The sequence below is a fragment of the Peromyscus eremicus genome, chromosome 14, assembly GCF_949786415.1.
Source record: "Peromyscus eremicus chromosome 14, PerEre_H2_v1, whole genome shotgun sequence".
In the NCBI taxonomy this organism is placed as follows: domain Eukaryota; kingdom Metazoa; phylum Chordata; class Mammalia; order Rodentia; family Cricetidae; genus Peromyscus; species Peromyscus eremicus.
The window spans coordinates 82,314,586-82,327,473 of record NC_081430.1 but is presented as its reverse complement, the minus strand read 5'-3'; the positions used below and the strand labels follow the sequence as shown (position 1 = coordinate 82,327,473).

The window sequence follows — 12,888 nt, the reverse complement described above, 5'->3', positions numbered from 1 at the left end:
AGGGGTCTTAAAATATTTGATACAAATATATGTAACATTAGTTTTAACAAACAAAATTAGCCAAGTATAGTGAGTAACACCTGCCTGGAATCCCAGCGATATTGGCAGTGAGGAACCTGAGGAGTCAGTCCAGCCTGAGCTACACTAACAGGCCCATCTCTGAAATAATTACTATTACTAGTTTATTATTATAAGAAAAATAAATCAGGCATGCCTATGATCCCAGCACTCAAGAGGCAGGGCCAGAAAAATCACAAGTTTGAGGCCAGTGTGGACTTCATATTGAGATCCTGTTTCAAAAATAAAATAAAAAAGGGAAAAACAGATGAAACTAACTTCAATCTATTGTAGCAATGGTTCTCAACCCTCCTAATGCTGCACCCTTTAATACAGTTCCTCATGTTGTGACCCCAACCATAAAATTATTCCACTGCTACTTCATAACCCTAATTTTGCTACTGTTATGAATCGTAATGTAAATATCTGACATGTGACCGGGGTGGGGGGGGGCACAACCCACAGGTTGAGAACCATTGTATTATGGTTAGCAACCACATGTTAGATATATAATTAATATATGATAATGAAGATAAAAAGGTTATGCAATTAAGAAAATATCACACTTAAATCAAGAATTATCTACTGTAAGATTCTTTCTTAAATGTATCTTAAGTATCTCTGTGCAAAGTAGGAAATGTAGGGTTTCCTTGACGAAGGTACACAAAGACTACAGAGAAGCATCTTCTGAAATGCAGACGATCTGTTTCCCTATGTTGCCTCCGGTCATCATGGACTGGAATGCAACTGGAAAAAAAAAAAAAAGTAGGTTGTCTAAAAAGAGAAATGTTACTATATATTTGTTAGGCAGTCTCACATACAAAATTAGTTTGAATAATTTCTTAAGTAATTTTTCTTCCTTTTTTTTTTTTTTTTTTGAGACAGTTTCTCTGTGTGGCCCTGGATGTCCTGAAACTCACTCTGTAGACCAGGCTGGCATCAAACTCACAGAGATCTACCTGCCTCTGCCTCCCAAGTGCTGAGATTAAAGGCATGTGCCACCACCACCCTGGCAAAAAATAAATCTAAAAAGAAAAATCACTGGGTCAGGTGGTGGCACACACCTTTAATCCCAGCACTCAGGAGGCAGGTGGATCTCTGTGAGTCTCTGTGAGTTCAGGGTAGCCTAGTCTACAGAGTGAGTTCCAGAACAGCCAAGGCCACATAGAGAAGCCCTGGAGGGGAGGGGGGGGACACTTCCTTCCTTCCTTATTTATTTATTTATTATTTATTTATTTATACATTTATTTATTTATTCATTCATACATACTTATCTACCAAGCACCCATGTGGTGACTCACAATCAGTCCTGTTCCTAGCACCAGCTGTAGGGGATCCAACACTCTTCTGAACTCTAGGAACACTAAGCATGCATGTAGTGTACATACATGTATACAGGCAAGACACACACACAAAAGATTTAGTTTATATGTACGAGTGTTTTGCCTGCATGTATGTAAGTGTACAACTCGTATGTGATGCCAATAGGGAAACTGAAGGAAACTCTCATGGTGTATGCATGTAATCCCAGCATTCTGGAGCTAAGGCCGGAGGATCATGAGTTTAAGGCCATCTGGAATATACAGACTCAAAAACACCCAAAAAGGGTAGGGTAGGAGAGAGCACACACTTGCCTCCCTCAGATACACTGTATCTTAGAAACTTGGGGAAACATTCCATCTGCACACTAAGCTTGTAAGTTGGGGACCTGCTCCAACCTGGCCTCAAGAGTTAATGTGTTTTGGAATGTGAGAGAAGAAAGAGAGGGAAAAAAGAGGAGACCAAGTTTCAAACAAATGCAAACAACAGATACAAGTAGAATACAAAGCAATCCAATTACATTCTGAAGACTATTGTTGGGCTGGGTATAGCTCATCTGGTAAGTTGCATACAAGAGGTTCTGGGCTAAACCCCCAGCACTTCATAAACCAGGACTGTGGTTTTTACCTGTGGGTCCTGGGGCAAGAAGATCAGAGTTCAGGATCAACCTAGCCTTGACTGCATGAGACCTGGCCTCAAAAAGACTGAAAACCAACAAAAACCCTACTGCTATTTAAACTGGAAATAGGGGCTGGAGAGATGGCTCAGCAGTTAAGAGCACTGGCTGTTATCCCAGAGGTCCTGAGTTCAATTCCCAGCAACCACATGGTGGCTCACAAACATCTGTAATGAGATCTGGTACTCTCTTCTGGCCTGCAGACATATCTGCAGAAGAACACTGTATGTATAATAAATAAATCTTTAAAAAAAATAAATAAATAAACTGGAAATATCTAACTAGTATCCATAGAAAGGTACAGAATCTGAAGAGTAAAGGCAAATAAATATGGGGCTAAAATGTCAGTAAAACAATTTTAAATAATTTAAAACTTTAGAAACTTAACTAGTTTTATTGAGTAAATACAGTATATACTTGTTAAGCCAAATGAGTAAAATTTACATTGATACAAAATACTGGTTTGGAAATATATTAAATTTTTTTTTGAAAAAGGAAAAAAATCAGTTTGATTTAAGCCTTTTTATAAATGAAAGTCTATGTTAGGCCAAAAACAAAAACAAAAATAGAATTTAGAAATTTGATTAATCTTATGTCTGAGAAACTGTTGCAGAATATTTGTTCGTGACACTGTAAAGATGTGTCTTTGCCAAGGCACCTTCTGATTAGTTTCATAAAGAGCTGAATGGCCAATAGCTAGGCAGGAAGAGGTTAGGCGGGACTTCTGGAGGCAGAGAGGACTCTGGGAAGAAGAAGGGTGGAGTTGCCAGGCAAATGGAGAGGGAACCGGACGTGCAAGACAAAAGAGGTAACACCACGTGACAGAACACAGATTAATACAGATGGGTTCATTTAAGTTTTAAGAGCTAGTTGAGACAAAACTCAGCTAAAAGCAAAATATTTCATAATTAATAAGTCTCCGTGTCTTTATTTGGGACTGTCTACAAGAAACATTTAATCTGAAAAGTTACCTAAAGCCTATAAAGCTTTCATAGTCCTTATATTTTTATAAGCTATCTAAGAAACCAAAGATATATATATATATATATATATATATATATATATATATATATATAATATATGAAATGTGCAAACTGCCTCTTGATATACTTTGAATATGAAACATCTCAAACAAACTCCCTCAGTTTTAAGTGCTTGGTCCTCAGCTAGTGGTAGTATTTTAGGAGGTTCTGGAAACTTTATGAAGTGGAACTTAGCTAGAGAAAGTAGGTCAGCAGAGTTGGGCCCTTCCTCTTCCTGTCTTCTTCTCTGTTTCCTGTCCACCATGATGTGAAGACTACCTTCATGTACTCCAGTACCAGGATGATCTGCCCTACCCAAGTGCATGGGGCCAAGTGACCATGACCTGAGCTCTAAAATCATGAGCAAAATAATTCCTCCCTAAAATTTGGTTTCAGGTATTTTATCACAGTGATGAAAAAGTAACTAATACACATATTAAAGATCACTAAAGTGAACTCTTATGGTGTTTGATTTCAATATATAAGGAAACCTACATATATAGGGACAGTTTCACAGAAATAATATTTGTTTGTTTATTTATTTGTTCATTTATTGGTTTTTTTTTTTTTTTTTTTTTTGAGACAAGGTTTCTCTGTGTGTAACCTTGGCTGTTCTGGAACTTGATCCATAGACCAGGCTAGCCTCAAACTCAGAGATCCACCTGCCTCTACCTCTGGAGTGCTGAGATTAAAGGCATGCACCATCACCGCCGGGCTTATTTTATTTATTTTTATTTTTATTTATTTTTGAGACCGTCTCATTAGCTGAGAACGACCTTAAATTGAGAGTACTGCCTCTACCGTCTGAGTTCTGGGTTACAATGGTTGCTAATATACATGCTTTGTACACAGCTTCATTCATGGCAGACAAGCACTCTACCAACTAGCCTACATCCAAAGCCCCAGCAATAAATTATTACAAGAAAATAAGATGGGTGTGGTGGCAAATGCCTGTAATTCTAGCACTTGGAAGGGCAGGAATTTAAGGTCTGCCTCAGCTACCAATCAAATTCAAAGCCAACCAGGGCTACATAAGACCCAGTCTCAGAAAAGCTCTGCTCCACCCCCTTCCCTCCTAAAAAAGAGAAAAAACAAAACAAGGGAAAGAAGCTATAGCTCAGTCTTAGAGGCCGTGCCTAGCATGCACAAGGCTCCAGGTTCAATTCTCCACCACGGCATGAACCAAAGCGCAGTCTTTCAGTTTCAGTGAACAGAGATCCTCAGTGTCTCCACAAAGGAGAAGAGGGTGGGGTGGCTAGGGGTTAGCACAGTGGTACTGTGTGCTTAACATGAAAGAGGCCATAGGTTCATTCTCTGAACACCTGAAAAGTAGCATTAAAAGAAAAATCAATACATGCATTTAGCACATGTATAGAATAAATCTTTATTCATCTTACCTCCCATGTTTTCCAATCCATTTATCATGCTCTCTTTGATCTGTGAATCAAAATAGCTAGATTTAGGGTTAATGGTTTCTATAAAAGGAAGCAATACAATTTAGAACTTAGTATACAGTAGAAAAATGGGTAGCCTCCATTTTTCAATAAAATCCTAATCCTATATTCCTGTTGTCTGTTTAAAAAAAATTTTTTTTTACATTTTATTTGTTTTTATGGGTGAATGTACATGTCATAGCATGCATGTAGAAGTCAGAGGACACCTGGTACTCATTCTGTAGACCTCAAATGCAGAGCTCAGACTGCCTCTTCCTCCCTACTGCTGGGTTTGAAGGCATAAACTTCCATGCCCAGCCCAGTTCTTTCTACTTTTCTGCCACATGGGTTCTGGGGATCAAACTCAGTTCATCCACTAGTGTCCACACTCAGTAAGCCATCTCACTGCTACCCCACACCCATCTAGTCTTAAACAAACTGTACAGGCTACACAGCTGAGAATGACCTTGAATTTATGATCCTCTCCTGCCCCGACCTCCCAAGTACTGTGATGATGGGCCTGTCCCGGTTTTTTTATTCTGCTGGGGTAGACTAGGCTTCATGGAGGCTAAGCAAGTACTCTACCAAGTTACACACTCAGTCCATATCCACCCTTTGGAAAAAAATTATCTAAGTGTACACATATACAAGTTTGCCTATCTTTTTTAGGTTTCAAGAACATCTTATACAGATCCCAGGTTAATAACTTCTAATTTCAGGCAGTGGTGGCACATGCTCTTAATCCCAGTACTCGGGCGGCAGAGGCAGGAGGATCTCTGAGTTTGAGGCCAGTCTGGTCTACAGAGCAAGTTCCAGGACAGCTAAGGCTACTTACACAGAGAAATTCTGTCTTGAGGGGAGGGGGGGGGCGGGGACAAAAAACTTCTAATTTTGCCCAATCAGAATAACCAAAAAGGAAATGAGTATTAAAAGGGCATTTACTGAAATCTATAAAAATCATAAGAAAATAGGTTATAGGAAACCAAAATAATATAAATGTATTACTGAATTACTGAGTTTACAATTGTTCTGTACTTTCTAAAATGCAGTAACGACTCATTCTAGTTATATAAAATTCAACAAATTCCCATTTTAAAAAGAAAAGAATATCCAAAGAACATTCTGGCATGTGCTTATATGACTTTTAAGAAAGAACAATTTTGGAACTGGAGAGATGGCTCATCAGTTAAGAGCACTGTCTGCTCTTCTAGAGGACCCAGGTTCAATTCCTAGCTCACAACTGCCTGTAACTCCAGTTTCAGGTGATCTGACACCTTTACACAGACATACATTCAAGTAAAATACAAATGCACATGAAATAAAAAAATAAGTTATTGGGGGAAAAAAGAAAGCACAATTTCTGGGGCCAGAGAGATGGATCAGTGGTTAAGAACACTGGCTATTCTTTCAGAGGACCCAGGTTCAATTCCCAGCACCCAGATGGCAGCTCACAACCATTTGTAACTCCAGTTCCAGAATATCTGACACTCTCTTCTGGCCTCTGTACGAACCAGGGCAAGCAAGTGGTAAACAAACATTCCTGTAAACAAAACATCCATGCATATAAAAATAATGTAAAATGAAAAAAAGAAATCAGATTTCTAAGTACAATTCCACAAATATTTGTCAAATTAATGAACATTACAAATTTAGATTTCAGAACTACCTATTGACTTTGTAAATAATTCATGGAAAGTAAAGCTTATTAATTGTTTATTATTTTATGTGTTTTGCCTGCATGCATGTATGTATGTACATGTATGCACCACTGTGTGCCTGGTACCCTGGGAGCCAGAAGAGGTTACTGGATCCCCTGGAATTGGAGTTATGGACAACTTGTAGCAGCCAGGTAGGTGCTAGGAACCAAATCCAGGTCCTCTGCAAAAGTAGTAAGTGCTCTTAACCACTGAGCAGCCTCTACAGTCCTGAGCTTAATAAAGTATTGCATAAAAGTAATAAAAGGGTTTCTCACTCCGCAGATTATGGTCATCTGGGAGAAAATTTTATTCAGAGATTAACTTTTTAAACTGTGTGTCAATGTGTGTCCCTGTGGGAGTATGTGCAGGTGAGTGCAGTTGCTTAGGCAGCTGCTTAGGCGGTCCAGAGAGGGTCACAGAGCCCCTGGAGCTGCAGTTACCATCACTGGTGAGCAGCCTGACATACAAGCTGGAGAACAACCCTGGGTCCTCTGCAAGAGCAACGTGCTCTTAACCATTGAGCCAACTCTCCAGCCTATATTCTGTAGGAATGTTTTGTAATGAAACAAATGTTTGCTATAGTAAAATCAAATAAAATAAAAGTATGCCTAATGGCAGAAAAAACATACTTCTTTTGTTTGTTTTTGTTTTTTCGAGACAGGGTTTCTCTGTGTAGCTTTGTGCCTTTCCTGGAACTTGCTTTGTAGACCAGGCTAGCCTCGAACTCACAGAGATCCGCCTGGCTCTGCCTCCTGAGTGCTGGGATTAAAGGCGTGCGCCACCACCGCCTGGCCAGAAAAAACATACTTTTATAATTAATAGAAATCTGGACTGGGGATGTGGCTCTGTTGGGAGAGTACTTGGTTTGTTTTGGGTTCAAGCCCAGCGCCACATAAATTGGGCATGATAAAGAGCCTGCCTATAATCCTAGCACTAGTGAGGCAGAAGTAGGAGGCAAAGGGTTCAAGATCATTTTCAGCTACTTGACAAGTTCAACCAGCCTGAAACCAGCCTGAACCACATGAGACCTCCTTTCAAAAAGCAAAAAAGGTTTTACCTTTAGCTTGCCCTCTTTAAACCACTGACTCAGCTGCAGAAGTCCCGGCTGAAATTTATCTCTGTAATTTAACACGGTAAATCTCTCTCTGTAAGCAGAGAATGAAAGAATGATTAGAGAATATTTCAAGAGGGAGAACCTGAGGGGGTGGTGGCACACGCCTTTAATCACAGCACTTGGGAAGCAGGGGCAGGCAGATCCTTCTCCCATTTCTCAGGTAATGGTATATCCTTCTGAGGTCTTTGATGTAGTTGAAGACTAGATAGTTATAATTCCCTTAGTTATGATAAAAGGTAAGTTAGATATGAAACCTTAGACTCACAAATATAGGATAGGATATCTTCTTTAATCCTGCCAAATATAAGTAAGACTAGATATTGTAACTGTAATTCTTGCTTGATAATTGTTTTGTTATATGTAATTTTACTATGTTAAAGTTAAAATCTTCCTTTTGAAAAACCAGAAAAGGGGAAGTGCTGTGGGATGTCCTGTATGCTGTAAATATATGTTGCTATGATTGATTGATAAATAAAACGCTGATTGGCCAGTAGCCAGGCAGGAAGTATAGTGTAGGCAGGACAAGAAGGAGGAGAATTCAGGGAGGTGGAAGGCTGAGGCAGGAAGATGCAGCCAGCCACCACGAGGAGAAGCATGATGTAAGATACTGGTAGCCATGAGCCACATGGCAAGGTATAGATTTATAAAAATGGGTTAATTTAAGATATAAGAACAGATAGCAAGCAGCCTGCCACAGCCATACAGTTTATAAGTAATATAAGTCTTAAGTCTCTGTGTGTTTACTTGGGGGATGCGAGTGGGAGAGATTTGTCCTGACCGTGGACCAGGCAGGACTAGGAAAACTTCAATTACATCTCCGTGAGTTCAAGGTCAGCCTGGTCTACAGAGTGAGTTCCAGGACAGCCAGGGCTACACAGAGAAACCCTGTCTTGAAAAAATAAAAATCAAAATGAAACAAAAAAACAAATCAAATCTTTCAAAATGGTAATACTTGTTAGTCTTTGAACTAGCACATAACCATACTGAGTCTGGTCAGATATAGTTTTAGCTGTAGTTAAGGGGTAAGTACTCTACTTAGATTGTTATATCTGCTTATCATCTACAACCCTATTTGGCAACAGCAATTTGGTTTTTCCTTTGTGGATGACATTCTTTCCCTACCCTCACATGATCTCATCCAGTCAACGCCAGAAGTATCAGTTTTCTGAGAACCAGTAACCAAAATTTAAATATTGAACCTCCTTGAATATATAGTTTTCCATTTTATTTAATAAGAAAAAACTATAAATGAATACAATTCACATCTATGAAATTTAACTCCCAGCCGCTGTGATAGTAGCAGTAAGGGCAAAGGTGAAGAACACACCTTGTGATGTTTCTTTCCTTCTGGATTGCTTCCACAGCAGGGGACAGTGGAGGAGGATAAGGCACATCTTTATTGTACTGAGAAATTTGACCACATAGGATGATGTGGCTGTTCTGATTCATCTGTATAGAGAAACACTGATGATTACACCCTTAGACACCTTTCCTATGATTTATGACTACAACAATACAAGCCTATTTAACCACCACACTTAAACCTTTATTGCTGATTAGTTTCATTTATTTTGAAGATTTACCTATTTACAAGTCTTTTACATTTTTTATTTATTTGTGTGTGCCTCTGTGTGTACACGCAAGTGTGTGCACCTACATGAATTTTATGTTCACTACATAAATGCAGGTGCCTGTGGAAGCCAGAAGAGGGCCTCAGATCCCCCTAGAACTGGAGTTACAGATGGTTTTGAGCTGCTGATGTGTGTGTTAGGATCCAAACTCAGTCCTCCAAAAGAGCAGTAAGTACTCTCTTAAGTGCTGAACCATCTTTCCAGCACCTACAAGTTTTATTAAGTCCACTATGAAGGAATGTAGAATAAAAGTTTGGTAATCACCAAAAGAATTACATTAGTTGCCACTGATCTTGCTGCTTTATTGTAGTATATTTATTTTTTAAAGCTTAATTTTATTATTTTTAACTATGTATATATTGTGGGTCTGTGTATAGATACTATAACAGGTCCCCAGACCTTAGTAGGCCCTGAGACCTTACCACAACTGACTCGATGATGTAAGTACCATTCAGGATGTAAAACTCAGCATTTTGACAGCACCACCTGCCAAAACAAAGGCCTAATCCATCAAAGTCCACAGTTTTGGGAAAGTCTCTAAATGTACTAACTTTGCTTTTTGGCTTCTGTAGTTCCACTTATGACTAACTGTTCTTGTTAACTGAAGTATACCCAGGACATGGGTTTTGTGCTTAAAAGCTCACCCTGAGAAAGGCTCAGGGCTACACTGGGATCTGAACACTGGCCAGCTAATAAAGACTTTCTATTGGCTTAAACCCACGTCCAAGTTGTCTTCTCTGGTGGCTACCCCTCAACAGAAACATGCATGTATAAGTGCAGGTGCCTCATGAGGCCAGAAGGGTCATTTCTCCCTGGAGCTTGATATACAGCTGGTTTGAGCTGCCTGACATAGAATCAAACTCAGGTCCTCTGCAAGAGCAGTACACACTCTCATCCACTGAACCATCTCTCCAGCCCAATAATATATTTCTTTATATTTCAATAATATAATCTCAACTGCAAGTAATTTTACATATAGTCAAGACCTATTTATTCTTATTATCAGTTGATATTTTACTACATTGCCAATAAAAATATGTACCATCTACAACCTATGAAAACCATCTCCCTACCCAACTTAGAGGTTATGGCTGCAAAGTGATTGGTAGATGGTGAGTTACAGGTCAGAATCTCACTATTTCAAAAGGGCAAATCTTAATTTTTCACAAAAGTAAATTGAAGGTGAAAATATATTGCTAAGCAGGAACTGAAATTCAGAACACCAATGTGCAATCAAATCAAAGTAAGTATCAAGACCTTTTGTATAACTTAAATACAATAATCATGTTATTTGTCAAAATGAACACTACAATTTTATAGCTCCCCTCAGTATCAAGCAAAGATATATCACAATAAATAAAATATAGTGTCACATTTGTAACAGAAACAAATCAGCAAACCACCTGACTTATCACTGTATCACTGATGTCACCTCCAACATTGTCAAAGTAAACATCCACTCCAGCTGGGCATGATTCCCGGAGCTGTTCCGCTACATTTCCTTGTTTATAATTAACTGCAGCATCAAACCCCAGTTCTGAAGTCAAAAAGAGGCATTTCTCATGTGTTCCACAAATTCCCACCACTCTGGAACAGCCAAGCAGGCGGCCAATCTACGGAGGAATGTTTTGAAAATTAAATGGCTTTATATTCTCACAAACATAAAAATGTCAAAGTACACAAGATATTGCAAGTAGAAGAGAGTATTTATTTGTCCTGGCTAATTTTTATGTCAATTTGATATAAGCAAGCATCATCTGAGAAGAGGGAACTTCAATTGAGGAAATGCCTCCATAAAATCTGTAGACAAGCCGGGCGGTGGTGGCGCACGCCTTTAATCCCAGCACTCGGGAGGCAGAGCCAGGCGGATCTCTGTGAGTTCGAGGCCAACCTGGGCTACCAAGTGAGTTCTAGGAAAGGTGCAAAGCTACACAGAGAAACACTGTCTCGAAAAACCAAAAAAAAAAAAAAAAAAAAAAAATCTGTAGACAAGCCTGTAAGGGCATTTCTTTAGTGTCTGAAGTGGGAGGGTCCAGCCCATTGGGTGCTACCCCTGGGCTGGTGGACCTGGAGTCATGATGTTTCTTCACATCAATATTAACTCTACAACAGTATTCATCACAATTTAGGTTTGATCACAGTGCTTTTAACTAAAGCATTTAAAGCATGGTGGCCCACACCTTTGATCCCAGCACTCAGGAGGCAGAGACAAGTGTATCTCTGAGTTCAAGGCCCGCCTACATAGAGAGACCCTGTCTCAAAGAAATAATGAAATAGGGAGAGAAAAAAATTAAAGCCAAAGAGACTAAAAGCACATAATGTGATCCTTAAAAATAATTAAATAAATAAAATGTAGTTTAAATTTCACAACTTTAATGTAATTTAAAAAAAAATCAGACCCAAAATATCACTCTTAAAATTCAATAATTTTCAGGGCTGTGGAGAACACAGATGATAGCTAAAATACATTATTCTGTTTCCCATGCTGTAAAAGCTACTGCATCAGTTACTTTCTGCTGCTGTGATAAGACACCACAACCAAACACAACTTAAGAGAGAAAGAGATTATTGGGTTTCCGTTCCCCGAGGGCAGAGAGGCACGGGAGTGAGGAGTGGGCATGGTGGGGGAGCAGGAACCAGAGATCACATCTTCAGCCACAAGCAGAAAGAAGAAAGAGCCAACTAGACGTAGGATGAGGCCATGGCCTCTCAAAGCTTGCCTGCAGTGACAGACAGACTTCCTCCAGCAAGGCTCACCACCTCCCCAAACAGCACCACCAACTGGGCAGTGAGTGTTCAAATAGTGGAGACTATGGGGCCATTTCTCACTCAAACCACCACAGCTACCATGATGTCTAATCCTGACAGCCAACTTGACAAGACCTAGAATCATCACCATGAAAGCAAACCTCTGGGCATGTCCATGATGACTTACCTAGGTTAGATTAACTGAAAAGGGAAGACCCACTGAATGTGGTGGTACCATTCCACCGGCCTGGTACCACACTGAGTACACAGGAGACAGCAAGCTGAGTGCAAGCATTCGCTGCTTTCTGCTTCTCGAGTGCTGATGCAATGTGACCAGCTGCCTGGAGCTCCTACTATCATGACGTCCCTGCCATAACGCACCACACCCTGGAACTGTGTACCAAATAAAACCCTCCTTCCTTGGGTCGTCTTTGCCAGGCACTTTATCCCAGCCAAGAGATGACTAACTAATATAGCTATTACTTATAAAACACTGAACTTTGTACAGTTCTTTCAACATTTATTACATACTTACAATTCAGTAAATGCTTTCTGCACTATTATTATCTCAGCACTTGGAACGTGGAGGTAGGAGGAATAGGAATTCAAGGCCAGCCTAAGCTACATAGTAAGTCTGGGCCAGCCAGGGAGACAAGTGACTCCGTTTCAAAATAAACATAAATAAATAACCTTCTTGTGGAAGAAGAATTCTTATTAATTTCTTTAAAATAAGAGTTTGGCCGGGCGGTGGTGGCGCACGCCTTTAATCCCAGCACTCGGGAGGCAGAGCCAGGCGGATCTCTGTGAGTTCGAGGCCAGCCTGGTCTAGAGAGCGAGATCCAGGAAAGGCACAAAGCTACACAGAGAAACCTTGTCTCGAAAAATCAAAAAAAAAAAAAAAGAGTTTGATTTTATGTTGTTGTTTGGTGCAGGCAACTGAACATAGAGCTCCATGCATGCCTAGCAAGGGCTCAAACCTCTGAACTACAACTCAATACCCTTCTTTGTCATTTTTGTAAAGATGTATTTACTTGTGTTTGGCTGCATGTATGAATGTGCATTATGTGCATGTCTGGCGCCCGACAAGCCAGAAGGCAGAGCCAGGTACCCTGAACTGGAGTTATAGAGAGTTCTAAGCCTCTCTGTGGTGCTGATAACTGAACCTGGGCTCTCTGCAAGTACAGCGAGTG

At 39.9% G+C, this 12,888-nt stretch overlaps 1 protein-coding gene across 1 annotated transcript in view; it reads right to left on the bottom strand.

Moving 5' to 3' along the window:
• Window positions 1-635: 635 nt before the first annotated feature.
• The window catches only part of Ptgr2 (prostaglandin reductase 2), a 27,092-nt gene continuing 14,839 nt past the window's right edge, over window positions 636-12,888 (bottom strand). The window contains exons 6-10 of the mRNA XM_059279572.1: window positions 10,354-10,563; window positions 8,647-8,768; window positions 7,263-7,350; window positions 4,473-4,512; window positions 636-804 (exon numbers count right to left, since the gene is read on the bottom strand). Coding sequence (XP_059135555.1) covers window positions 728-804; window positions 4,473-4,512; window positions 7,263-7,350; window positions 8,647-8,768; window positions 10,354-10,563 — 537 coding nt within the window. The 3' untranslated portion in view covers window positions 636-727. The remainder of the gene's footprint in view (window positions 805-4,472; window positions 4,513-7,262; window positions 7,351-8,646; window positions 8,769-10,353; window positions 10,564-12,888) is intronic.